Source organism: Balaenoptera physalus, assembly GCF_965194825.1.
Source record: "Balaenoptera physalus genome assembly, chromosome: 16".
Lineage (NCBI taxonomy): Eukaryota > Metazoa > Chordata > Mammalia > Artiodactyla > Balaenopteridae > Balaenoptera > Balaenoptera physalus.
In genome coordinates, this window is record NC_138898.1 from 77,652,547 (window position 1) to 77,679,955 (window position 27,409).

The 27,409-nt window shown below is 42.2% G+C and overlaps 1 protein-coding gene across 2 annotated transcripts; it reads left to right on the top strand.

The window, feature by feature from the left end:
* On the top strand, nt 1–27,129 carry NIPSNAP2 (nipsnap homolog 2). Of its 2 annotated transcripts, XM_082432473.1 has the most exons (10): nt 9–178; nt 10,213–10,352; nt 10,435–10,480; nt 13,328–13,422; nt 13,758–13,828; nt 14,759–14,899; nt 15,761–15,792; nt 20,488–20,582; nt 24,728–24,811; nt 25,976–27,129. In XM_082432473.1, exons 1-10 carry the CDS (start codon nt 87–89, stop codon nt 26,038–26,040), a joined length of 861 nt encoding a protein of 286 aa, XP_082288599.1. In that variant the 5' UTR covers nt 9–86; the 3' UTR covers nt 26,041–27,129. The 2 variants fall into 2 exon arrangements, with proteins under 2 accessions (XP_082288600.1, XP_082288599.1); XM_082432474.1 differs by lacking the exons at nt 10,435–10,480; nt 13,758–13,828 and having other exon boundaries at nt 1–178.
* The last annotated feature ends 280 nt before the right edge of the window (nt 27,130–27,409 follow it).

Consider the following 27,409-nt stretch of genomic DNA (forward strand, 5'->3'; position numbering starts at 1 on the left):
GGCTGGCCCGGCCGGGGGAGGGGTCGCGGCGGCGGCGGCGGCGTCAGCGGCTGCCCGGGCGGTGGGAGCTGAGGCGCTGGAGCAAGATGGCGGCGCGGGTGCTGCGCGCCGGCGGAGCGGCCTCGGCCGGCAGCTTTCTGCGGCGGGCCGGCCCCTGCAGCCTCCAGCCTAGGCTCTGGTGAGCAGCGCCGCCCTTTCCGGGAGCGGCCGGGGAGGGGCCGCCCCGGGGCGGAGGGCACGGGTCCCCGGCACGAGTGTACGCCCCGGCCCGGCCGCGCTCCCACTGGGCAGGGCCTCCCGGACTGCGGGGCGGCGGGACCGAGGCCTCGGTCGGCACGGCTGGGCGAGTCGGAGCCTCGGCGGGGTCGGAGTGCCTGCCTGCCGGGCCGGCCGGGCTCAAGGTCACGGTGGGAACGACGCTCGGCGCCGAAGCCACGTCCGCGCGCCGAGCCTGCCCGGCCTGCGGGACCCTGACCCGGCGCGACCCGGAGCGGTGGCCGGGCGGCGGGCTCATGCCTGAGGCCGCAGGCCCTGAGGTCGCGGCCGCCTGAGAACACTGCTCGCCCGCGCAAAGCCTCAGTGCTTGATTCCGCAAACGGCAGTAGAGATAACCCTCACCTCCTGGGTTGTTGTGAGGAAGAAATAAAATACCGCCTCGTCCCCGGTGAGCCCTCAAGTGGAGGTCGGGGGAGTAGTGAAGAGGTGACAGCCCTAAGAACAGTCGTTGACTTGCATTTAAAAGTAGATAGCGAATCAGAAAGTATGTACAGTTATCAGCACTAAGGGGACGTTGGCTTCATGTTTAAACTTTTTTTCTAACCTCATTGGATTAAATATTCGGTTTTCAGAATCCGTCCCTGAGATAGCCATGTCCCATTTTCCAAATCGAAAAACCAAATCCCATACCAACTTACATGTCGATTTGCTTCTTCGGTTTCTTTACGTTGGGTAACTTAAATTTTCTTTTTGTTTGTGTTTAATTAAATAGTGAGCCTATAGAAAATACAGTTGGCGCTTAAAAATGGAAGCGGGAGGGAGCTACCTGTTTGTTAAACTCTTAATACGGCCCGGCTTTTTACTGATACGGCTTATTTAATGTAATCCTAGTAGCACTCTTAAGAAGTAAGTAATAGGATCTGCATTTTAGAGATGAGAAGGAACCTAAAGGGCTTGAGACACATGGCTGGAAAAGGCATTTGAACCCAAGTTTGTGAGGCTTGAGGCCCAGTGCCCTTCCTAGGACTCATGCTCAACTTGTGTTTCAAAATTTGATATTTATGTTTCCAAGTTGGTTAACAGATCACCCTCCTTTTATTTTTATTCTGTTATTAAGTATCTACTGTTGCTTTATTTTTTCACACAGATGATAAAAGCCTATGAAATTGATATTTTCTTTTCACAAAAGACAGCTGAGACTGAAGGCGTTCCCCTAAAGTGCCCAAGGTCACTTGAAGCTAGTAAACTGGAGATTTGGACCTGGGTGTGCCCGGTACCCCCACTTCCTGCTGGGGCCAAATGCTCTTGACACTGGCGTCCTTGTCTCTATACAAAGTCCCCTGTCCTTTCTGACTACTCACTCCTTCCTGGGCTCTAGTCTGCTTTAACCGTAGGTGTTCTTTAGGACTCAGTCTGGACCCAGCTAACTCATTGATTCTATCAGATATTGAATGTATATGATGTCGTTGAAACTCTATGGACCTGAGCATAATAGCCATGGTCACTCTCCCCAGGAAGCCATGGCAGAGGTGAAATCCCACGTAGACTTAACAGATTGAGGTAGGTGGCATGGGAGAATCAGGGAACCTCCCTGCGTGAGGTCATGGAAGGCCTCTCCGAGAAGGTGGCATTAAGCTGAGACCTGAATGGTCAGTGGGCATGAAAGCCGTGAATGGGAGGGGTCAGGCATGCTGGGAAACCCGAGAAAAATCTAGGAGCAGGAGTAAAGGGAAGACGGAGAACAGGTGGCGAGGAGCAGGGGCCCGATAATTCCAGGCCTTACAAGCCATTGAGAGAGCTTGGATTTTACTCTGAGAGCCATGGAAGACGTTTAAAGGTATACACTTTAGTGTGACATGATCTGATCTACGTTTTTAAAAGATCAGCCTGACTTTGAAAAGGGGACAGTCAGGATGATGGCCAACTAGGCAGATGCTGGTGCCATTTACCGAGACTCGTTTGTTCCAAAGGTGAGAGTGCCCACCACGTGCCAGGTGCTGTTGGGAAGCATCAGTGAATAAGGCACACAGGGTGCTTGTTAGTCATTCAGAGAAGGAGGAACAGGTGCAGGGTGGGGAGGGGGCGGATCCAGGGCAGTTTTGAACCCGGTGAAATTGGAGATGGCTGTGAGCTACTCGAATAGAAAGACCCAGTAGGCAGTTGGCTTATTGGATCTATATGACTTCTCCAAGGAGATGTCTGGACACCATTTGAGAGTTGTCAGCATATAGGAATGCAAAATGTTAATAGATCTATGGGTTTCAGTATACTATATTGTATTTGATTGAAATTTTTCATAATAAAATGCTTTTTTAAACTATAGGAATGGATGAGATTTGCTTGAGGAGTGTGGATAGAGAAAGAGCTGAGAAGCAGGCCCTGGACTGTATGGATATTTACAGGCTGGATATAGGAAGGAGAGGCAGCAAGGGAGCTGGAAGGGGCAGCTGTGAGGTCATTAGAGGTCAGTGCCCGGGGGCGGTATTTCAAAGAGGGAGTGGTTCAGCTGTGCCAGATGCTGCCAGAAGGTCAAATGACGGAAGAAAACTACACTTACCGACAGGGGTGTTGTGAGTGACATTGGAAGAGTGGTTCTAGAGGGACGGAGGACGCGTTCCCGGGAGGCTGATTTGCCAAGCATATCTTCGCTCTGCTCAGTGCCAGGTCCTCTGCTCAGCTGTTTACTGAGCACTGCACCAGCGTCCCCCAGGTGCTGGAAACGACCATGTACCCAGAATTTAACTCATCTTCCTCCTGCAAAGCCTGCTTGCTCCTCCTGGGTTCTCTCTCCCCAGCCATGGAACACCTTCCATTTAGTGGTCCAGGCCAGAAACCAGGTCTTCCCCAAGCCCTTCCCCTCCTGCTCCCGCCCATCTAGTCAGTTGCCAGATCTGTTAGTTCTGCCTCCAACATGTCTTGACTGTGCCTCTGCATCACCACTCGGCTGGATTCCTATCAAGAGTGTAGACTTGAAGCCATTGGTGAGGGGGACAGCTAGAGAATTCCGCAGAACAAATGAGCAGGACATTTTCCTACTAGAAAGATCTCTGACATGAACCCTGACTGGATCCTAATCCCTCTTCCTTTCCACCCCACGTCCACCAAGAAAAAAATCTATAAAAAACATTTTAGGGACAATTGGGGACATTTTAAGATGGAGTGGATATTAGGTATTATAGAATTATTATTTTCGTTAGATGTGATATTTATCATTAGTGACGTGGTTTGTCCTTGATCTTAGGAGATGTGTGCTGAAGTATTTAGGGATGGTGTATCATGATGTCTGCACTCTGGTTTCATATGGTTTGGTAAAAATGAAAAAGTGAAATATATATAAACAGTAAAAATTATAAAATGTTCATTTTTCATCTAGATACAGGGCATAGTGGTCTTCGTTATACTGTTCTTTCATCTCTGTGTCTGAAGTTTTTCAAAATGAAAGGTTGGGGAACCGCTGTCTGTAGCAGCAGTGGCGAAGACAGATTTACTGGGCTTGGCGGCAGGGCGGGGGAGGGGAGGCCCATGGCTCCTGCTTTAAGGCAACACTCTTCTTCGGGTCGGGCCCTTCAGCCTCTGCCCCTCCCCCTCCCCTCTGCTGTATTCACATTCCCCTGGCTTTGGCAGCTAGAGTTCTGCTTCCGAGAAAGTCCTTCCGTCCTTCCTCCCGTGGGCAGCAACCTGACAAACTGCTCCTCATCTTCCGGGTCCTCAGCTCAACAGGTGCCTCTTCAGAGGGCTGGTCCTCGTCTCCCTCAGGCTGACCTAGACCCCACTCCCTCTGCCCCAGCCCACCACGCCCACCACCTGTGTCTCCACGGAGGGGCCCTTCTTCCCCTGGGCTGTGATCACGTTTGTCCGTCTGCTTCCACCAGCAAACTGAGCTCTGTGAAGTCAGGGCCAGGCTTATTCCTCTTCGTAGCCTCAGCCTGGCCCAGTGCCTGGCACATGCAGGGCACAGTTCGTGCATATTTGGTGATCAGACGACCAAAGCCCCTTGCCTCATCCTGTGGTCTCTGTGTTAAATGTATTTCCCTTCTGTAATTTGCCCCGACTAAACCAAAACACCATCTTCCACACCTAATCAGGACCCGTGTCTTCTCCTCTTCACCTCAGGAGTATCTTTTGAATGTAATCCATCCCCTTCATCCCTCCTGCCATCATCTTAACCCAGGACCATCCTTTGGTCCATCCAGTGAGTATCAAATGCCTTCGGTGTGCCGGTACTGCTGGGCTGGGCAGCCGGCCAGGAGCCCAGGAGCCACGCTCCCTGCCTTTCTTGCTTAGTCCATCCGCCACACCACCGCCGGGCTGCTTTTTACACCTGAATCTTTTCTGAAAACTTGCTAGCATTGCCCCGTCTACAGGATAAGGTCCAGCTGATAGGCTTGGTGCACGGGAGCCCAGCCCCCCTGGCCCGCTTGCCCTCCCATTGTTCCTCTCACTGTCCTGTCACACCCTGTTCTCTTGCCTTCCTGAACGCTTTGCTGTTCCAGAAACATGCCACACAGCTTCATGACTCCATGCGCCAGGACACGTTCCCTTTGACTGGGATTATCACTGGCTTTGTCCCCTGTCTTGCTTGTCCTCCAAGACAGAGCTAGACTGTCTCCACTGGAGTCCCTCTTGCTCCTTGCAGGCCGAGGCCAAGATGGTTCATTCCCTCGAGTTCCCACAGTGCCTGTGACCGCTCTGGCTGTTTACTGATAGGTTTTTCCCATGACAGTGGGCAGGCTAGGCATCTGTTCATCTGTGTATCCACTGAGCCACACATAATGCTTATTCTATTTAGAATCTAGTGTTTTGTAGGATGTGCTGCCCCCTACCTCACCCAACACATAAATGATGTTATAAAGACAGCTGATTGCGGTGTTTGTCACTCTTGGTAAAGCACCCTGGCCCAGCCCAGGTCTTATCACCCTGACAGCTGTTGGCATGGCTGCTTCTACCCCTTTCCGTGATTCAGCTTGGACAGTGAGATGGGCTGGGCACGTGAGGCAGTTTTGGTCACCTGCCAGCTGAAAGATTTCAGAGCTCGACAGTCAGTTGGGGCTATGCTGCGCCACACTGGTTTCCATTTGTCAAGACAGTTGCTACCCAACTTTGACAAGTAAGCAGCACTCAGGTTCTTGTGTGTGTCCCGTGATGTTGACTACTTCTTAGGTTAATCTTTAGCTTACAAAGTGTTGTCATATCCCTTACCTCATCTTACCCATCCTAAAGTAAATCCCTTTGGTATTAAAATCTGGAACGAATGCTCACTTGGGGAGGTTTGTGTGGAGGAGGCATCCCTTATTAGTGAAAATATTTTGAACTTAACAGTTAGATCTGGGTTCATATTTTTATCTTGCTGCTTCTTAGCTCAGGTTGTGTAATAACCTCTGTGAGCCAGTCCTTAAAATGCAATAATACCTACTTTGCTAGATTGTTCTGGGGATTAAATGAGAAGACAGGAACAAACTGCCTAGTCCAGTGCCTAACAGGAAGTATGTGCTTATTAGCTTGTAATCCCCTTAAGTTCTAAGGAGGAAGGGAAGAATTACTTTGGAATTTTTTTCCCTTCCAGAGTTAGTCTGTCAATAATTCTTTATTATGCTCTCTTATTTTATAAAGTATTAAATGCCATAGGAATTAAATATCAATATGAGTGCACATGGTATATACGCTTGTCTATGCACTTCTGGAAGGATTCATTAAGAACTATTAGTAGTGGTTGCTTTGGTGAGTACTTCTTAATGAAATTCCTTAGTGCTGATATTTTTAGAAACTTCCATTGTACCCCTTTCCTAGTTGTTCATAATTGTTATTCCTAAAAAAAAAAAAATATACAAAGTCCCGTTAAAAAAATCTTAAAACTTTCTACTTTGCATATCACTAATTTTATATGCTTGCCATTTCGCTTCATGATATTATTTAAGCAAATATCCCAAAACATGGTGTGTTTAAAATACTTTAAACATGGGAATTCCCTGGTGGTCCAATGGTTAGGACTTGGTACTTTCACTGGCGAGGGCCCGGGGTTCAATCCCTGGTCAGGAAACTAACATCCCACAAGCCACGTGGCACAGCCAAAAAAAATAAAATGAAATACTTTAAACGAATTGACAAAAATGTTTTTATTTTTATTGAAGTAAATTTTACCATGATTCATTTGGAGAATTGCCTTCTTCAGAATTAGTTTATTTATATAATCAAAGAGTGGGGACTTCCCTGGTGGCGCAGTGGTTAAGAATCCACCTGCCAATGCAGGGGACACGGGTTCGAGGCCTGGTTTGGGAAGATCCCACATGCCGCAGAGCAAATAAGCCCGTGCGCCACAACTACTGAGCCTGTGCTCTGAAGCCCGCGTGCCTAGAGCCCGTGCTCTGCAACAGGAGAAGCCGCTGCAATGAGAAGCCCGCGCACCACAACGAAGAGTAGCCTCCACTCACCACAACTAGGGAAAGCCTGCGTGCAGCAACAAAGACCGAATGCAGCCAAAAATAAATAAATAAATTTGGAAAGAAAAATAAAAAGAAGAGTGAATTGAAAACAGAGACAAATACCGTATGATTTTGGTTTCTGCTAAAGAGCTAATAGTTTTTATATATAATTTATTTTAATTTTAGAAGTTTTTTAAAAGTAGTTTTAAAAACAATTTTTAAATCTCACCGTTAATCAGGTGCTGTCCTAAGTGCTTTAAGCATATTTACTAGGGGTTAAACATGTACTTAAAAATATACAAGAGTAAAATAAAAAACATAGTCAATACAGATATTATATGGGGAAAGATGTGTTTCTCCTCTATTTTAACTCTCCATCCTTCCTTCAGGGATACCACCATTAACACTTTTCTCAATTCTAAGGCATTTTAACATATAATAAAAGCAAAATGGAAGAATTTCCAACTTCTTTTTACAAATGCCGCTTAGGACTATATATTTTTGTCCTATGCACTAATAAGAAAAATTGCATGTACTGGTATTAACTTGTTATTTTGCTTATTTAACATGAGCTTGCTGCTTTTTAATCTTAAAAGATTTGAAAAAATGCTTTTCTGTTTCTTGATTACTGTATTTATAGAAAACATTTTATTGTTAATTTTATATTTGTATATTTTGTTTATATATTTGTAAGCTCCATCAGTCAAAAAAAAATTTTTCATCTGGTTTCTAGCTATTTGTGATAATATCCTATGAATTTGTTTTTAAATTTAAAACAGTCGTATGGAGTGAAAAGTGTTCTGTAATGTTTGTTCATTAAAGCAGCAAGTCGATTTTTTTTAAGCAAAAAAAGAAAAAGGCTGCCAATGTAACCCGTGAAATTTAGAGTTCTGTTTTTTCTAAAGCACCATAATTGAATAAGAATAGGAATTTGTATTAATGTGGAATCCACACGTTCATCTCGTGAGGCATTAGGGATGTCATGCAAGTTTTTCTTGCCTCTTGTTTAAACTCCCCTTCCTTAACACCTGGGGTCACTCTCTCTTTTCCTCTTATATTTGCTTTATGGTATCTGTGCCCTTAAACAGGTCTGCTAAGCAGATTGAAAATGGTCTGTAGGAAATCATCTAGTGTTTCCAAGAGATCCCCCCAGAAAAGGCTCACACTGGCCTGTCAGTAGCCAGACCTTGTTTTGAAGCACTGGATAAGATCTGAGTGTTTGTATTGGTCATTTGGAATCCCAGCACGTTACTGCCCTTGGCATGATCTAGCAAGGGGCAGAAAAGATCATTTATGTGTACATGAATTAAAGAAAACAATAAAGAGTATGCCGTGGTAGCCCCGGTCCAGAGAGGATGGTCATCCGCATAAAGGCGACCGTGCAGAAAGAATGGGCACAGTCTCAAACGACTACATTCTGTATGATTCCATATATGAGACATTCTGCAAAAGGCAAACTATAGAGACATAGAACAGATCAGTGGTTGCTAGGAGTTGGGAGACTACAGAGACATAGAACAGATCAGTGGTTGCTAGGAGTTGGGAGACTACAGAGACATAGAACAGATCAGTGGTTGCTAGGAGTTGGGAGAAGGGTTGATTACAAAAGGAGGAGCTTTAGGGAGTGAAGGAACTGTTCCCTATCTTACTGTGGTGGTGGTTACGTGGCTTTATGCATTTGTCAAAACTCACAGAACTGTATGTCCAAAAAAGAGTAATTTTACTGTGCATGAATTAAAGTGGAGAAGATGAAGGGACGCGATTTGTCATTTGATTATGGTTGTGTGATGTTAGGAAGAGGGTGAGTCTCAGCCAGGCTTTAATTTTTAAAATCTTGTTCTCAGGTTATATATACCTATATACCTTACCCATAAAGGAGTTTCTAAACATGCACTTTAGATTTTTTTTTTAATTTTTATTTATTTATTATTTATGGCTGTGTTGGGTCTTCGTTTCTGTGTGAGGGCCCTCTCCAGTTGCGGCAAGCGGGGGCCACTCTTCATCGCGGTGCGCGGGCCTCTCACTGTCGCGGCCTCTCTTGTTGCGGAGCACAGGCTCCAGACGCGCAGGCTCAGCAGCTGTGGCTCACGGGCCTAGTTGCTCCGCGGCATGTGGGATCTTCCCAGACCAGGGCTCGAACCCGTGTCCCCTGCATTAGCAGGCAGACTCTCAACCACTGCGCCACCAGGGAAGCCCACACTTTAGATATTTTAGCTAATTTTAGGTATAAAAATAATATATGTATATGCAAAATTCTCAAAGAGTCCAGAAGGTTATACAACGAAAAGGAAAACTCTCTCCTCCCATCCCAAGCCCACTACAGTCCCCAGGTGTCCTCACTATTAGCAGTTCACTTTGTGTGTGTATTTGTGGTACTGTTCTGGGCCTACTTTTCCACGTAACTCATCTCAGCGATACCAACATATCAGTGCGTGTAGATCTACCTCATTCCTTGTATTGATTGCATTCTATTCTGATTTTGGCTCTACCTTGATTTATTTGACCAGTCCCCATTAATGGGTTCCAAATTGCCTGTACCAGGAACAAACTGGAAACAAGGTAGTAAGGAATGCTTGCACGCATTCAGCTGTGTGCACTTGTCTAAATATAGCTGCCCGTGGGACATACTACAAGTGCAACTCTTAAGCCGAAAGGCCTACGCAGTTTTAATTTTGCTATAGATAATGTCACACTGCCCTCTAGGGAGGTCACACAAATTTGTGATCCTACCAGCAAGCATATGGGAATTAAACATGCACTTAAAATTTCACGGGTAAAGTGTAGTTTGTTACTTAAGTCAAGTCTATCCTCACTTTCTGACAGCATGGATAATAGGATTTCAGTTATAAGATGAAAATAAGCAAATTATTTATATGTTAATGAAGTCTATTCTTAGGTTTTTGTGAGTTAAAAATCTTGATTCTAAGGTTAATTTAGTTTAGGGGTAAAAGTTTTTTTAACAAAAGAATTCATTTCACTTTCTCTCTATATTCCTTTTCACATTTTTTTGTTGTGGTAAAGTACATATAACATAAAATTTGCCATTTTTAAGTGTACAGTTCAGTGGCGTTAAGTACATTCACATTGTTGTACAACCATCACCACCATCCCTCTCCAGAACCTTTTCATCTTCCCCAACTGAAACTCTGTACCCATTGAGTAGTAACTCCGCATTCTCCCCTCCCCTCTGCCCCTGGCAACCACCATTCTACTTTCTTTCTCTGTGAATTTGACTATTCTAGGTTTCCTTGTATGTTTTTTCTATGTTGAAAATTTCCTTGGAGGAAGGAAGAACACCTGGTGGAACTCACAGAGATACATGTGAGAACTCTCCTAGGAGTGCCGAAGTTACTTCTCTCACACTTTGCTCCTGCGTTCAGAGTGCACGCTGGTGGCATGGAAAGTGGACATGTGGTATCCCAGGTTCTAGAACAGTGCCTAGACAGTGTGCTCAAGGAGTGTTTGCTGAATGGATTGATGAATTTATGAAAACAATGTACCACACGACACAACCTAAAGACACTGAGATCTTCGTACCTCTGATTAAACTCAAATTTTTGCATTTGTTATTCCATAGGAAATTGGCGTTTTCCAATAACAGACCTCGAGAGGACAGCTGGTTAAAATCCTTATTTGTCCGGAAAGTTGATCCAAGGAAAGATGCTCACTCTAATCTCCTAGCCAAAAAGGAAACAAGCAGTCTGTACAAATTACAGTGTGAGTCATAGGTTTGCTATCTTCATAGTTGACTTTTTTCCCTTTGTTCATAAGTTTATCGTTGAATTTTCTTTTGTTTCAGTTCACAATGTTAAACCGGAATGCCTAGAAGCATACAACAAAATTTGGTGTGTATACCAAACTATCCTTTACTTGGGGAAAAATAATGATTTTAATATTTGTCAGTTGCGCTAACCCTTGATAGCAGAGCGAGATCTTTCATGCCTCTTCTTAAAGCTGAACGTTGAGAGGCTCTTAAGTTGAGCTCTGTTGGGCATTACCAAGGGTGTTTTGATTTTAAGCGCTCTTTCAGCTAACTCCTCACACAGACTTTCAGACTTTGGAATGTTACTAGACTCTTCAGGTTGGAAGGGACCTTGTAAGGCGGTCTAGCCCAGCTACTCATCCAGTGCTTGAGTCCTTTCTGTAACCCTTCCTGATGCTATGCTTAAATACATTTCATACGCTCCATTTCTGGACAGCTCTGAGTGTTAGGAGTTAGAATTCACACCCCTGGGACCTCCACTGTGTCCAGTTTTACTCCTAAGTAATACTGCCACGTGAGAGCCCGGTATGGATTTCAGTAGAGCTGCCATTTCTTCCCAGGTCTTCCATCCGCCAGGATTCAAGTCCCTTCAGCAGATTCTCATATGACATGAAACCCATATATTCTTATAGAATTTGTAAACTTTAAGACCAAAGAGAATTAAGTGCATTAGTTCTAACAAATAGCATTTTAATGATCAGTTGTCCACAAATATAATTTAAAAGCTTTTTTTTAACCTTTCATATCTGCTGCTTTCATGAGAAAGCAAATGATTTTGTTACCAGAATCAGCATCACTTTCAGAAGCAACACATCTTTTGTTGTTTTATTTTTGGAGGTGGTTTGTGAAATGTAACATTAGTGTTGAGTTTCTTGCTCACCTCAGCACAGTTCTCTTTATTTTAGAAGTGCCCTAAAAACAAAACAAATGCTTTTTTTCTAATTCTCTTCTCATAAAATGAAATTTTTCTGTATGCTGATGTTTCCCTGGATTATCTTTCCTATCCTGTTTTTTTTTTTTCACTTCATCTCCTGTCTCAGATTCCTGGCTATCTATTCATGTTCTCACTTCAAACTCAAATTTGTAGAATTACCCTGCTCTTCCAGTTTCTCCATGTGTGACACTCACCATGGTTTTATTTGACTCTTTCCTTAGTTTTATGTGATTAGCCAGTCACTGCAGGCTGTGCATTCTTCATGTGATGTGTATTTTGCTTCTCTTTGCTTGTTTCCCTCTCCAGGCCTGTTGAGGCCCATTTCCAAGTAGCCCTTTCTGACTGCCTTCCTGGGCTTGAAGCTGCACGTGTACCTTCACCCCACCCTGCAGTCCATTACCCAAAAGTTTGTCAAATTGATTTGCTTGAGTTCTGTTTTCTCCTTCATCATGTTTGTTTTTCTTTTCTCTGAAACTTTCAGCAGCTCCCTGTTTCCAGCCTGGTTTTTAGGGGCCCAGATAATGAGGTTCTTCCCAACTCATCAAGTTCTGGGTACAAGTGCTACCTACCTTACAGCCCCCATTCACCTGGGTCATCTGTGCAGGCTTCCATCTGCCACAGTAGCTCCAGTGCTGGGTTGTTTACTTCCTGCTCATGTCATGTGGCAAAAAGAAAACCCAATTCCATTTCCCTGACATAATCTGTCTTTCTCCACCCCCGATTTCCATCAATCCCATGTGATTTCTGAACATTCATGGGTCATACATCAGATACATTTAATATCTGATCTTAATTTTAAAAGTAAATGCTACCCTTCAAAAAATTACATGGTTTGGTCATTGTACTGGGTCTTAAAGACATTTGAGTTTTCAGTTAGACATAAGAGCATTCAGAGCTTTTCTCTGTCAACTAGTCACATCCACCCAGTCCTAGCACTCCGACTTCGGGTGGTGATCACTGGCTTAATATCACTTGACGTCAGCAGATAATCAGAACAGTTTCCATTTCTGACCCTTGATATCTTTTTGCATCCATTGTTGGATCTATATGGCACTTTTTCATCGTAATTTTTCTATTCAAAAAGAGTACAAGTTTTAGCTTTTCTCTTGGTATGATGCAGTTATGCCTCTTCCCTTTGCCTTTCCCTGTCCATTAGGATCTGTAATGTGGGAAGGTTTCTGTGGAACCAGGCTCTGACACCTCTGTTAAATTAATACACTGCCAGGACCATGCGCGATCAATAGCGACAAACTGGGCGGTGTGTCCAGCATGGGATTAGGTGCGATACCTTTCAAATCCCCTCAGCTGGTTGCATTGAGTAGAAACTAATTTATGCCTCATGTCGTCTCTTTCGTTTGGATTCTGCTGCCCCTTTGACGCCCTTCGGGATTGTTGGGGTCGGGGTTGCTTCCAGACTGCGTTGTGTCCCGGCTCCGTCGTCTTCCTTAAAGCCCACTCGTTCTCTGCCACTGCTTCCTGGGCCTCCTGGGCCGCTCCTGTCATCTACCCCATCCTCCACATGACCTTCTTCCCTTTCTTTCTTCTCCCGCGTTCTTTTTCTACTATTCCCATTTCTCTCTTCCTTCCTATCTTTGGAACCAGCAAAAGTTAGCTTTCATACACATCACCATTCCTAAGTTAATACTTCTTTTTTTTTTTTTTTTTTCTCTGAAACAGCAAATAATAGACTCATAGTTCCTGGAATTTTTGGACCTTTGGCTCTTCTTTATCATTTTTATCGATATACTTGAGTTACTTACCACTGTTGTAGATAGCTGGGGTATCAGTCACCTAAGCTTCTGATAAGTGGGACATGAGAGCACAACAGAATTCAGCCAAAAGGCTAATTCTGCACGTCTTTTTATCATAAACGTATTCTGAGGTCAGTTGTCAGAACACAGAGTAGATGACCTTTTCCTGTTACTGATCATGTGTTGTCCACCTGGTGTCATTTTGGTGGTTGTTTAATTAGTGTTGCTCTTTCTTCTCTTTAAGTCAAGAGGTGTTGCCAAAGATTCATGAAGATAAACATTACCCTTGTACTTTGGTGGGGACTTGGAACACGTGGTATGGCGAGCAGGATCAAGCTGGTAGGAAGCAGAAGTCTTTGGAATAAACACTTGTTCCTTAAGCCTTTACTGTCATTACTTAAATGATTTTTAACATAATGCTTGTTTTTATAAGCAAAGCTTTCCAAGTCTCAGTCTAGTTTTATGGTTAAAATAGTTTCTCCAGTAAATCACTGCAAAAACTCCTTTTTGATCGTTTTTCATGTTTGAATCTATCATTGAAACTTTATGGTGTAACTTGAGCCAACACACATTACAGTTTTGTACTGTGTTAACACCATGCATATCTAGAATATTTTCAAGGTAAGAGTATCATGAAACTCTAAATGTATGTTATCGTTTAAAATATATTTCAGTTCACCTCTGGAGGTATGAAGGAGGTTATCCAGTCCTCACGGAGGTCATGAATAAACTCAAAGAAAATCAGGTAATGATTTTTGAAAAAGACTAATGATACAGTAGATGTTAGTACAGAATTAAATGACTCTTTTCTGTCATCGTTTTTGTTAGTAAACTGTTAGTTTTCTGTAGTAAAAATTTTATTATTTGGACTCTTGAGGTTGTATTTAAACATAGAGTAACCAATTGTAATACTATTAAAATAATAGTTCTTATTGTAAAAGTCAGTTGTACCTTGATAAGCTGGAACTTTGAAACCGGTAAGTCAGTGTGGGTTACCTAACACATATCTGCTTCAGGAACTGACAACCACATATTCTTCATCTTGGGCCGACTTTGCTATCCTCCCCCTCCCTTCATGAATAGGTGTGTGTTAATGGAGGATATTCTACCAGCCATACATTATTAGGAAAGAAAACCTTTTGTGTAGACTCCCCGCCCATATATAAATGACTTTTTTTTTTTTTTTTTTGCCTCGCTGCGAGCCTTGTGGGATCTTAGTTCCCGATCAGGGATTGAACCCGCGCCCTCAGCAGTGAAAGCACGGAGTCCTAACCACTGGACTGCCAGGGAATTCCCAATATAAATGGCTTTTTGATTATCTGATGTTTTGAGGTTTCCATGTCACCTGTCTCAATATGCTGTCAAACACTGTTAGAAGAACCTAAAATCGTAGGAAATTAAATTTGTTTACTTTGTCATTTAAATAATTAGGATGACTATGTAGTTTGATATCTAAACTTGGACACTTTTGAGAGTGAAAGGGAATACTAATAGTCATTATGCTGGTTCAACAAGATGTAAACTGGGACTGTCTCAGGCCAACTCGACCCTATTTATAATAGTATGCTATTGTGGGAGGAACATAAATGTTGCTAAAGTGGGTTTATATATAAATCTTCTCATATTTATAATATAAATATGAGAAGATTTCATGAGCACCTTTGTTCACTCAAAGGAATTTGCGGAATTCCGTAAGGCGAGAAGCAACATGCTTCTCTCGAGGAAGAATCAGCTGCTATTGGAGTTCAGTTTCTGGAATGAGCCTGTCCCACGGTCAGGACCGAATATATATGAACTCAGATCTTACCAGCTCCGAGTAAGTACTGAAATAGGAGTTAACTGTCCCCTTGTTCTTCTGTGCAGAAGGACACGCACCCCTGATGCTGAGTGGGCAGCAGACACTGAGCAAATGTTCTGTGATGTGTGTTTGGCTCGTTTTCTCCCCTGTCCAGTTCTTCTCCTCTTGTTTCCTTTTTTTAAACCTTCCTTCTTTCTCCTTCTTTCTCTTTGCTAAGCTCATTTGTTTTTTATAGCGTTACACATAAGAGGAAAGACCTAACATGCAGGACCAGCTACATTATATAGCATCTATTGTCATTGAACTAGAGCAACTAATAAGCATGTGACTATTGAATACATTATACAGCACTGTAAGACAAAAGGGGAATAAACTTTGTACGACTTTCTAGATATTTCCCTACTTAGGTGACCACTAAAAAGAAAGGCCCAGGTGGCAACATAGTTAAAGTGAAAAAGTATCAGTAGATCTTGTGGTCTAATACTCAGTATTATACTGGGAAAAAAACAAGTGATGTCCTTGTTAGGTTTACTTAAATTGAATTATTTAAAAATTTCACAATAAAGTCTGAATAGGTACCAACAATTTAATCATCGTGGGCCTAACTATAGTTTTCATAACTATAATTGGATGAGTTAATTAACTCTCACTTTGTGTGTATGTTGTCTTCTTAGATGAAGCCACAGAATATTACTTCCACTATGGGATAGGTATGAACACAGTGAATAATACTATTTTGTTACATTTTTTTTATTTGTTAGATCTCACATTATTAAAAGTTAATTTTTAAGTTAGTCTTGTCATTTGATGTTTTTTATACTGTTAGTTCCATATTTCTTCACAGAAGAACTAACAAACCAAATCCAAATCTCTTTTCAGCCGGGAACTATGATTGAATGGGGCAATTACTGGTGAGTATTTTACCAAATGATGAGTTTGTTAAGTCTTATAAATAGATTCTTTTAGGCCATAGTGTTACTTCTAGAAATAAAATCTGGGGTTAGTGCCATGATTTGATACTAGACTGTTGTTTTGTTTGACATATTTGTATTATGAAATTTTTGAAACATATACAAAACTAGAGAGAATAATACCACAGGTCTCCCTTCTATACCCATTACTTAGCTTCAGTAATTATCAACACGTGGCCAGTCTTGCTTAGGTCTAAATCCCCCAACCCAGAGTATTTGGAAGTAAATCTCAGACAACATAAAATTTCATCTATAAATATTTTAGTATATACCTCCAAGAGATAAGGACTTTTTTTAAAAAAAAAACAAAACCCCCCCAGTGTCGCATGAAGTTATTTCATATTCTTCTTGGATGTTATCTTTTCTGAAATGTTGCTTTTGTCACATAAACAGAGCACCACAATGATACAGTTGCTTCTTTTTTTTTTCTTCTTAGTTTAGCAAAATATGAATTTTCCTTCAAACTGATCTATAGATTCAGCAGAATCCCAATCAAAATCCCAGCAGGCTTTAGAAATGCAAGGGACCCAAAATAGCTAAAACAACCTTGAAAAAGAGGAACAAAGTTGCAGGACTCACAGTTCTTAATTTCAAAACTGACCGCAAAGCTAGAGTAATCAAGACAGTATGGTACTGGCATATGGACAAGCATATAGATCAATGGGATAGAATTGAAAGACAAGAAATAAATTCTCACGCATGTGAGCAATTGGTTTTTGACAAGTGTACCAAAGCAATTCACTGGGGACTGATAGTCTTTTCATCGCAGGGTCCTCAGACAACTGGATATCCTTGTAAAAAGATGAATTTAGACCTCTGCCTCACATTATATACAAAAACTAACTGAAAATGAATTGTAGACCTAGATGTAAGAGCTAAAATACAACACTTTCAGAAGAAGACATAAGAGAAAATCTTCGTGACCTAGGGTTAGGCAAAGAGTTCTTACATAAACACCAAAATCACAATGCACAAAAGAAAAAAAATGGTAAATTATAATTCATCAAAATTAAAAGCTTTTGTAATTCAAAGGATACAGTTTTAAAAATTAAAAGACAGGTCACAGACTGGGAGAAAATTTTGCAAGTCACATATCTGATAAAGGACTTGTATCCTGAATATATGAAGAAATCATACAACTCAATCACGAGAAGATAAATAACCCAATTAAAAAATGGGCAAAGGACTTGAATAGACAGTTCTCCAAAGATACACAAATAGCCAAAAAACATATGAAAAGATGGTCAGCATCACTAATCATAAGATAAATGCAAATCAAAACCACAATTATTTTCCATTCATCTTACACCCTTTAAGAAGGCCATTATCAAAAGAACAGAAAATAACAAGTGTTGGCAAGATACAGAGAAATTGGAACCCTTGTGTACTGTATGTAGGAATATAAAATGGGGCAGTCATCATGGAAGACAGTACAGAGGTACTTCAAAACATTGAAAATAGCATTACTCTCTGACCCAGCAACCCTACTTCTGGGTATATATTCAAAAGAATTCAAAGCAACATCTCAAAGAGATGTTTGCACACCCATGTTCATCACAACATTATTCACAGTAGGTAAGAGGTGGAAGCAACCTAAATATCCATCAACAGATAAATGGATAAAAATGTGGCATATATATATAATGGAATATTAATGCAGCCTTTAAAAAGAAGGAAATCCTGGCACATGCAGGGTGAACATTGAGAACATTATGCTAAGCAAAGTAAGCCAGTCACAAAAGGACAAATACTGTATGATTCCACTAATACAGAGTTTCTAAAGTAGTAAAAACCATAGACACAGAAAATGAAAAGGTGGTTGCCAGGGGCTAGGTGCAGGGGAGTTGGTGTTTAGTGGGTATAATTTCAATTTTGCAAGATGAAAATGTTCTGGCGATCTGTTGCACAACAATGTGAATAGACTTGGCCCTACTAGCCTGCACAGTTGAAAATTGAGATAAATTTAATGTTAGGTGCTTTTTACCACAATAAAAAATAAAATCATAAAAGAAATTTGAAAAAAAAATTTAATGGGCAAAGAATTTGAATAGACATTTCTTCAGAGGAGCTCTGTGAATGCCTAAAAAGGATGTGAAAAGCTGCTCAACATCCTTAGTCAGTATGGAAATGCAAAGTAAAACCACAGTGAGATAGTACTTCATACCCACTAGGATGGCTATAATTTAAAAGACAGAATAACGTGTTGATGAGGTTGTCAGTGAATTGGTACCTCTATACATTTCTGGTGAGAGTGTAAAATGGTACAGCCACTTTGGAAAAGGAAAACCATGACGTTTTACTTACTTTCAATTTATATATATTCTCTTTTTTTCAGTTATAAAATTTCTTGCTTTGGGCTAGATAATTTCTAAGATCCCTTCTAGCTCCAAAAAACAGTTCTGGGATCTTTTTTTCTAATGAATCTTTTCTTCTTAGGTCATCAAAGGCTAAATAATGCAAGGTAGAATTCCTTTTCATTTGAAAACTAAGAAATACATATTTGATTGTATCCTATTATTGTAGACATCATTTTATTAAGGAATTGGGGGGTAGGGTTGATGCTATAAGTGTAGTAATTTAGTTGCCCACAGAGTAGGATCACCCAGTTCTATGTTTCCGTATTACTCATTGAGACTTGCCCACCGTGGAATCCACAAGGAAGGAACTGAGGTTATTCTTCAGTTATTTTAAAAATTATTTATAAAGCCAGTTCAGCATTCAATTTATATTTTGGCACATAGGTAACTAAGGTGGTGATCTCCTTTTCATTACATGCTTCTGATTATTTCCAGGCTAAGGCAAGTTATGTTTTCTTTGCCTACTGAGAAAGTGAATGAGAAAAATTCAGAATGAAATGAACAGTCCTGAATATTTATCACTATCAGTGAAACTGAGGGTTTTTCCCCTTAGGGTTAGAATGCACATTAAAGTGATTTGCTTAATTTCAATAATTTACGAATCAGATTTGTAATTTTTGTGAAGATTATGATCACTTAACACTACATGTAAGGTTAAAGAAATTAACATCACTTGGAGGTAGCCCATGGGGGCAATAGCAAGAGATCCCTCCTTTTCCCCTAAAGAACCTGACAGCATGGGTCACCTTCGTGGAGTTTAGCACGTGGTGAATGAGAGCCAAGATGTACAAAGTGACCTTGAGGAGACTGGCTTCCTCACTCCCACCACAGGCTGCCCTTGCTCTGATTCCACACCCCACTTTGAGATGTTCTAATTCAGTTACTATGAAGTTTGCCTCTAAGAAGAGAATGCGCTGGTCAGGACGGCTCACTTATCTTGTCTCTCACTGTGGATATTAGTGGATTGAATCCTTGTTCATAGTCTCCAGCTCTTTTAAATGAATTAGAATGAATCCATCTTCCCAAGTCCTGTCCACTCTGGGACCCTAACATGACTGAGACATCAGGCCAAGCCTGGGCAGTGTTGATATAAATTGACTGGGTAACTGGGGTGTGGAGTCTCTTGAGAGACTCTACCTGTGACCTTCCTACATCACTTGAAGCTGCTTCCTTCATTTTCAACTTTGATTCTAGAAAACTGCTTAAAGAAAACATACATTTTAAAAACTTGTTTAGGATTTCAAGTGCATCACTAAATATAAAAATAAAGTACTGGTGCAGACACAAAAGAAGGTGTTTAAAAAGCTGATACCTTTTGCAGCAGGGAATCTTAAAAAGCAAAGTTTAAGGCAAGTGCCAATTTTTAACCAATTTAATCACAATTTCATGTTATACACATAGACACGTGTGTATCCACACATGATGCATACATAATGAATGCCATTTGGTACTCGTTTTCCTAACGGTTTGCGCAGGTAAGGGGGCAGAAAAGGAGGCAGCTTCAGTGTTGGCAGTGACAGTGGACTTGCCAGGAAGCTCACGTCCATGGTTCTTCCATATGCTGTCCAAGGGGTTGCAGAATTTGACACCCGCCCTTGGCCGTAGATCACAGAGCTTGCGGGTTTCTCAGAGCTCACGGTGTGCGGCTGCTTTGTAGGTGCGGTGCACTTCCTTCCTCTCTGTTTTAAGCCCTGTTCTCGAGGCAGGGTCCCTGCCTCCCTTGGAGTACAGTGCCTCTGGCACCATGGGCTTCTTGGATCGAGAATTCCCTCACTTTCTCTCAGTGTGTTCTTGGAAAGCAGCTTTTTTTAAGTTGACAGGTCCTACCCTCTGCCAGTTTTCTAGACTTTACGTTAAGAATCAGCAGTGCAACCACATATCCTCACGTCGTTGTTTTTATTTTTCATTTTTATTTATTTATTTATTTTGGCTGTGCCGGGTCTTAGTTGCGGCATGTGGACTCTTAGTTGTGGCATGCATGAGGAATCTAGTTCCCCAACCAGGGATCGAACCTGGGCCCCCTGCGTTGGGAACATGGAGTCTTACCTACTGGACCACCAGGGAAGTCCCATGTTGTTTTTATTTTAATAGTTATGAATTACTGTCTACTTTTCACGAAAATGACTGCTGTAGCTACAGAAAGGTACATTTACATCTTATGTACATTAAAATAACTTTCGAATGCATTCTGAACCACTTGCGCTGAGGATGGAGGGAACTCACTGATACTTTTTAACATACCTGATTCAATATCTGAACGTTGTTTTTTTTCTTATAGGGCTCGTGCAATTCGCTTCAGACAGGACAGTAATGAAGCAGTTGGAGGGTTCTTCTCCCAGATTGGGCAGCTGTATATGGTGCATCATCTTTGGGGTATGTTTTTTTCCCTTCATTTTTGTATTCCTGCGATTTCAGAGTTCATTACTAACTAACTTGTCCTAGGCAGTAAATCGTATCTCAAGTCAGGAACCTTAAACACTGCAGCTGACCCAAATGTCCCAGATGGAACATAGGTGCTGGGCTACCCGGAATAAGAGGTCAATAGTGAAGGGTCCACAGATGTGCGGCACGTCAGTGAGCTGGTGAAAGTGAGAGTGGGGCGAGAGAGGTGAGGCAGCAGCCCCAGGCGAGGGGAGATGATGGAGCTGCCCCCAGCTCCCTCAGGGACGGTCCCGCTTTCCACACAGAGGAGGTGCCCACACGCGCGCCCACCCCCTGCCTCGGGTCTGACTCCACTGTCCCAGAGGCCCTTCTCTCGCCTTTTCCATCCCCGCCCACTTTGGTTTGGCACCGTCTTTGGTGTCTTTCAGGGCCTGACTCAGGTGGTCCCCTCTGTCCCCAAGGGAATGTCGCTGTCCCCTGAGCCCCCGGAGCCCAATACTGTGTGTGTGGTCACAGTCATGGCTGTTTGTGTCTGTCTCCCTGCTGAACAGGAGCCGGCTCTCAGCAGTAGCTTGGTTCATTCTGGGCACATTTGTAAATGGTTATTAAAGTTAAAGAGATGAAAAGCATGACTTTTTCCAAACCTTATGAATTTGCTGAGGTGTTGGTTTGCCCTGTTTGGTCCACCAAGTGCTGCGGAGTCACGTGCCTGCTGGGTTAGCAGGAGGCTCAGAGACGGGTGACAGGTCTGCTGAGCGGGAAAGCAAACCTGAGTGACAGGCCACCAGGCCGTGCGCGGTGAGTGACGCAGGGAGTTCCAGTGGGGGTCCTCCTCGTTAGGAGTGTATATCGGGATATAAAGGGATACAAAGCTATGAAATGGGGGAAAACCAATGAAAGGTGGAATACGAGCTAGACTTCAGCATCTAGATGGGACTGACAGGTAGAGGTGGGCAGGAGGGGCTGGAACAGCAATGGAGACACGGGAAATTATAAAAAGTGCTCAGGAAACTACAAATAGTGCCGACGGGCTAAATGGTAAGATACCTGCTGGGGACCTGGGTCTAAATGGGTGAGTTGAGGCAAGAAAAGTCATTTTCACGTTGTGCCCCTGGAACCTTTCCCTGAAACCCTCCGTGTCTGGGGAGGAGACCCCACTCCCAGCCCCCGCCAGCCACTGCTCACCTCAGCCACACACACTGGGCTTCCCCAGCATTTAAAAGATTGAAACCTGCACCAGATGATTAGAGGCCGCCAGTAACCCTCAGCTCCCGGAATGTCGGGGGCAGTGGTGTTCCTGGGAGCTGTTTTCTAGCCAGCTGAGATTTGACTTCCTAAGGATCAGAGTTTTCAAATGGAGTGAATTTGCAAACAGATCTTTAAAAGATGTGTTCTGTGTCCCTGCCTTTTGATTATACTAAGTGTAATTTAACCTTTATGGGTTCAAGGTGGGAGTGAAGTCATTTTTATCATTATTTTTTAGTGCATGATCTGTCCAGAGGATATAAACTGAAAAGACAGACCCCTGCCCTTCCCCAGCCTGGAGGGGCCTCTGAGGGCGGCCTCTAGTGAGCGAGCGCGGAGACGGATGGGTCAGGACCCACGTGCTTTGGCGCACAGGCAGAGGTCAGGCATCCGTCTACTCTGAGGCCCTGCCCTTCTCCACCTTCCTTTTTGTCTCGAGTCTGTGTCCCAAATGTCCACTTCCCACTTCCTACTTTATAGGAAAAAGTCTTGAGATGTGCAGAGATGAATTCTCAGTTGTCTGCCCCCAAAACTTACCCTCACTTTTCCATCTTTTTTAAAGAGAACCAACATTTATCAAGCACCTCCAGGGTGTTGGTTATTTATGCACCATTCCCTTTAATCCGTACAGCTACACACCACAAATGAGATACCTGTGACTCACGGGTGGTGAATAAATCACCCAGAACCCACAGCTGTTCAGGAGCTGAGCCAGGCTCAGACGTCAGCAAGTCTGGCTTCAAAGCAGGTCTTCCCCCAGCACAGCCCCCCTTCCTGTTACCCTTGCACGTGATGCCATCCCTCCCCCACCTCCTCAAGGCCTCGCTGCAGCCACGGCTCCTCCACCACCCGATCCGTGGCCTCCTTCCCTTAGTATATGAATGGGCTCAGTGCCTCCCATCTTTAAAAGCCTCCCCAAACCCAAAGGTGCATTGACAGATGAACAAAATGTGGTTTGTTCAAATTCATAGAAACAGAATGTAGAGTAAAGTGTATCGGGTTGGGGGAAGAGGGGAATGGGAAGATACCGTTCAATGGATAATGGTGGCACAATGTGAATGTACTTAATGCCACTGAACTACACATTTAAAAATAGTTAAAATAGTAAATTTTGTTATGTATATTTTACCCCCCCCCAATTTTTTTTTTAATTAAGAAAATTTGTAAAAGAACACAGGCCTCTCCAACCTGTGTTCCCTCTGGCGGGGGGGGGGGGGGGGGGTGAGGGGTCACCACATGGTGCCCTAGGTGTGCACCTGACCCCGGTGAGATCACTGCTGCCTGTCACATGAATGTTAACTGTTTTCCTCCGGGTGGTGAGAGGTAAAAGATTTTGTTTTCCTTCTATTTTTCTGCATCTTCAATATTTTATGTAATAAATTTATACTCCATTACTAGTGGAGGGAACTTTTGTCTTTAGATGGTCAAATTGCCAGGCCTGCAAGGTTAGGTCTTCTCATAGGGAGAAGGAAGCCCCAAAACAGAAACTAGAACTGAGGAGGGAGCCCTGGGTGATCTCTTAGTCATGACTGACACCATGTTCAGATGCCTAGGAGGCATTTCCCTGGTCACTGGTTGGAAGGATCTTGCCCGGGTTGGGAATCAGAGACCAAGGCACCTGGGTGAGATATCCGAATTGTACCCCAAGGACTCTGACCCTTGGCCCATGCTCTTCCCTCCACCTGGAGCGCCTTTCCCTCCCGTTCCTGTGTGTCGATGATGAAATGGCCTTTTCAACCTTGAAGACCCACTTGGTCAGATCACAGCTTCCAGGCAGCTCTCCCTGGTCAGCTGTGTTCTCCCTGTTGAGTCTCTTTGTTCTCCACTGCCTTGAATACAGTCTCACCCAGATCACTGTAGTGCTTTATAAATGCTGAGAAAAATGGAATCTAATATTGCTTATCCGTAGTCTGACAGTGTGTGGTTACAGATTTAACATGTATTGAGGAAGTTCATTTGGTTTGTAAAGGCACGTCTTGAATCCGCTAGACTGTGAGCCTTGAGAGCGGGTTGTTTTGCGTCTCCCACAGGGCCTGACAATTTTGCTCAGAATAGCCAGCTCACAGTCATTCCAGCTTAGTACTGAGTTCCCAGAGTATAGGTGGTCCCTGACTTACGACGGTTCAACTTAGAATTTTCCAACTTTACGACGGTGCAAAAGTGATCCACATTTAGTAGAAACTGTACTTCACATTTTGAATTTTACTCTTTTCCCGGGCTTTCAATACATTCTCTCGCGATGCTGGGCAGTGGCAGCCGCAGCTCCCAGTCAGCTGCACGATCACGAGGGTGAACAACCAATACACTTAAAACTATTCTGTTTTTTACTTTTAGTGCAGTATTCAGTAAGTTACATGAGATATTCAACACTTTATTATGAAATAGGCTCTGCGTCAGATGATTTTGCCCAACTGTAGGCTAATGTGAGTGTTCTGAGCACGTTTAAGCTAAGCTAGGCTAAGCTAGGATATTCCAGTAGGTTAGGTGTATTGAATGCATTTTCGACTTACAATATTTTCGGCTTACAATGGGTTTATTGGGATGTAACCCCATCATAAGTTGAGGAAGGTCTGTAGGCTCTTTGAGAAAACGAGGAGTGCAGCAGAATCAACACTTAATGGATACACAGTTGACCCTTGAACGTTCAACAAAGGTTTGAACTGCTGGGGTCCACTTATATGCAGATCTTTTTCAGTAAATACACACAGTACTATATGACCCATGGTTGGTCAAATCCAAGGGTACAGAACCATGGATACAGAGGGCCGGCTATGGGATTTGAGCACCTGCAGATTTTGGTATTCACAGCGGATCCTGGAACCAGTCTCCCACTGTACTAGTGGAATTATGTTTGGTTTAAGTCTTAATTCTTCTGTGTGGCTATTTTTAAGCTTACAAGGATCTTCAGACCAGGGAAGATATACGGAATGCAGCATGGCATAAACACGGCTGGGAAGAACTGGTATATTATACAGGTAATATCTTAATAGGCATAAAACATTTCATTCTTCTCATCTCATTGTTTTAATGTTCTTTCACCCTGAAGCTAATATGTATTTAAAAAAAAAAATAGTACGTTGCTCTAGGATCGTGAATTGTAAGGTTGAGGGAATGGAGAAATAGTCATATTTTTCTTTGACAGTTACAGGACATTTTTTCAATAGAGAATATTCATTCTTTCAAGTATATATGTTGTCTGGTACAGTTCTCAGATCTTTGTGTATTGTAAACTTTACATCATTACCCTTTTTGTACATTTCTGTATTCTCTGAAAATTTATTATACAAATAAATTTTTTTCTAAGCTTTTCCTTTCTCATCAAAATTGTCCATTCCCCAAAGCATTACAATTTAATACAGCAATTAAAAAGTAATTTTGAAAATTAATTTGGTATTTAGACTTTCCATGTGTACATGTATATGCATGTGTACATACATGTACACCTATACATGTATGTATACCCATACACACACACACACACACACACACACATATACACACACTATGAAATCCTAGTTGCTTGATTTTTAGAAGAAAACAGCCAGGCTGAATACCACCCAATGACACCAATGCAGGTACCACCTATGTTGCATGTCAGGTACATTTAAGCCCATATCCTACCAGGAAAATCAAAGAGTAATTTGTTCTGGAAAATAACTATTATCTTGTCTTTTAATTCAAAAAAATCATATAACTGTGTGTGGCTTTGCTGTTTATTCTTACATTTCCATCAGTTCCCAAAGATGTGTTTTACTTAGCACTGACAGTTCTACAAGTACAGTGTATTTGTTCCTTTATACAGGATACAGTCAAATTATCTGATGTTATATAAATTTTAATTCAGTTGAAAGAACCTTCTGAGAAAGCACCATTTTTCTCATAATATGGACTTTCCTAATTTCCTACAAATGAAACACATTTCCGACAGAATGTTTTAATATCATCTTATAGGATATCAGCTGATCTGTCATCAGCTTGTGTATTTCTTCCCCTGAGATCAGTCCTAAATATTCCAGTACTCTATTCTGATTTCAAGCAGCATGTCTTCTGAATATTCTTAACAACCTGTTTGTTAATGTATATTTACTGCAGTCTGTTTAGAAAAGAACCAGCCCAGTAATCTTGATCTTTGTTTTCAGTCCCACTTATTCAGGAAATGGAATCCAGAATCATGATCCCACAGAAGACTTCACCCCTCCAGTAAAGCTACAGAATTTCGATGTGCCTACATAAATTTATGTGACAAGTACTTGTCATAAATTAATTTGAACTGTATATCAAGTGAAAAAGAAACACTGAATTGTAAACTGCTGTATATAGCTTGTAAGAGACCTCTTTAAAATTTACAAAATCACAAGAAAGTAAACTATTACAGTTTGGCTGATTGTAACAGCGCTCTGTAGTCCTCTGAAGCATCCCTGTATTTGTCGAATATACCTTATAATACCCAGCCACCTCTCCCCACCCTCCAGGAAAAGAGGGCCCAAATTAAAATTGGAATCATCTCCAAATAAGAATCCAACCATGGAAAAAAATTAGCCATTTCCTTATAAAAAGCAAATCTGTTTTATAATTACAGATTTTTAGACAAATTTCTTGTATCAGGAAGAAATATAAATTTTGTCATGTTTCTGTAGCATTTTTCTGAGTCTCAGACTAGGAACAAATTATAAGTGTACCCAATACCTGAAAAGGTTTTACTTCACTCTCATTTTTAATGTCAGCATAGTAAACAGTGTATCATTACTGAGCTGGAAGTGGTTGATCGGTAATTCAGTCTCCACATTGTGTATCGTGATATCTTTATGTGAGAGGAAAAAATGGCTTGAACCTGTGTATTATATGTGACTTTGAAATGAACACCTTGAATAGCACTAATTTTTATTTGTAATATTTTTCTATAACAAAACGAGTAGCACTAGGAAAAGAGGTTTTATTTTGTAAACAATCATCTGTGACCTCAGACATTCTCTGGTTAATATTTTAGTAAGCTCACAGACGATTTTTCCAAGATCATGTATGAGGGGTGGTGCATGTTGAGATTTAAATTGGCATAAAGTTGCATACTTTGTCTAGCTCTGATTTAGTTTTTTAATATAGTGTGCCAATTTTGTGACTGTAATCATGTGAAAGTCCTGTTGAAATGAAAAATTATGGCTGACCCCCAGATCAAAGAATTTATGTTAAAATAAAGTGTGAATAAAATTCTCATATCAAATGTCAAGCTTTTACATGCGAATGGTTTTCTCCAAGAACATATAAAAGTCAATAAAATCCTCTTAATTTTCACATATTACATGTTTGCGATCTCTTTTTAATGACTGGTGCTGAGAATGACCCTGTCACTCTTGAAAGATAGATAGCTTGTCCCAGTTCAATGGGCATATGTGCGTCTACAGACTAAAATATTAAATAGGCTCATCGGCCACTCTTTATGGCCACTTGGTAGGTGTTATGAGGAATGGGTGTTTGGGTACCAGTGCATGATGGCCTGATGTTTGGGGGCTGGGACTGCCAGTGGAAGAACAGGTTGTGCTCCTTGATGGGGTACTTACCCTCCTGGGTGTTGAGTT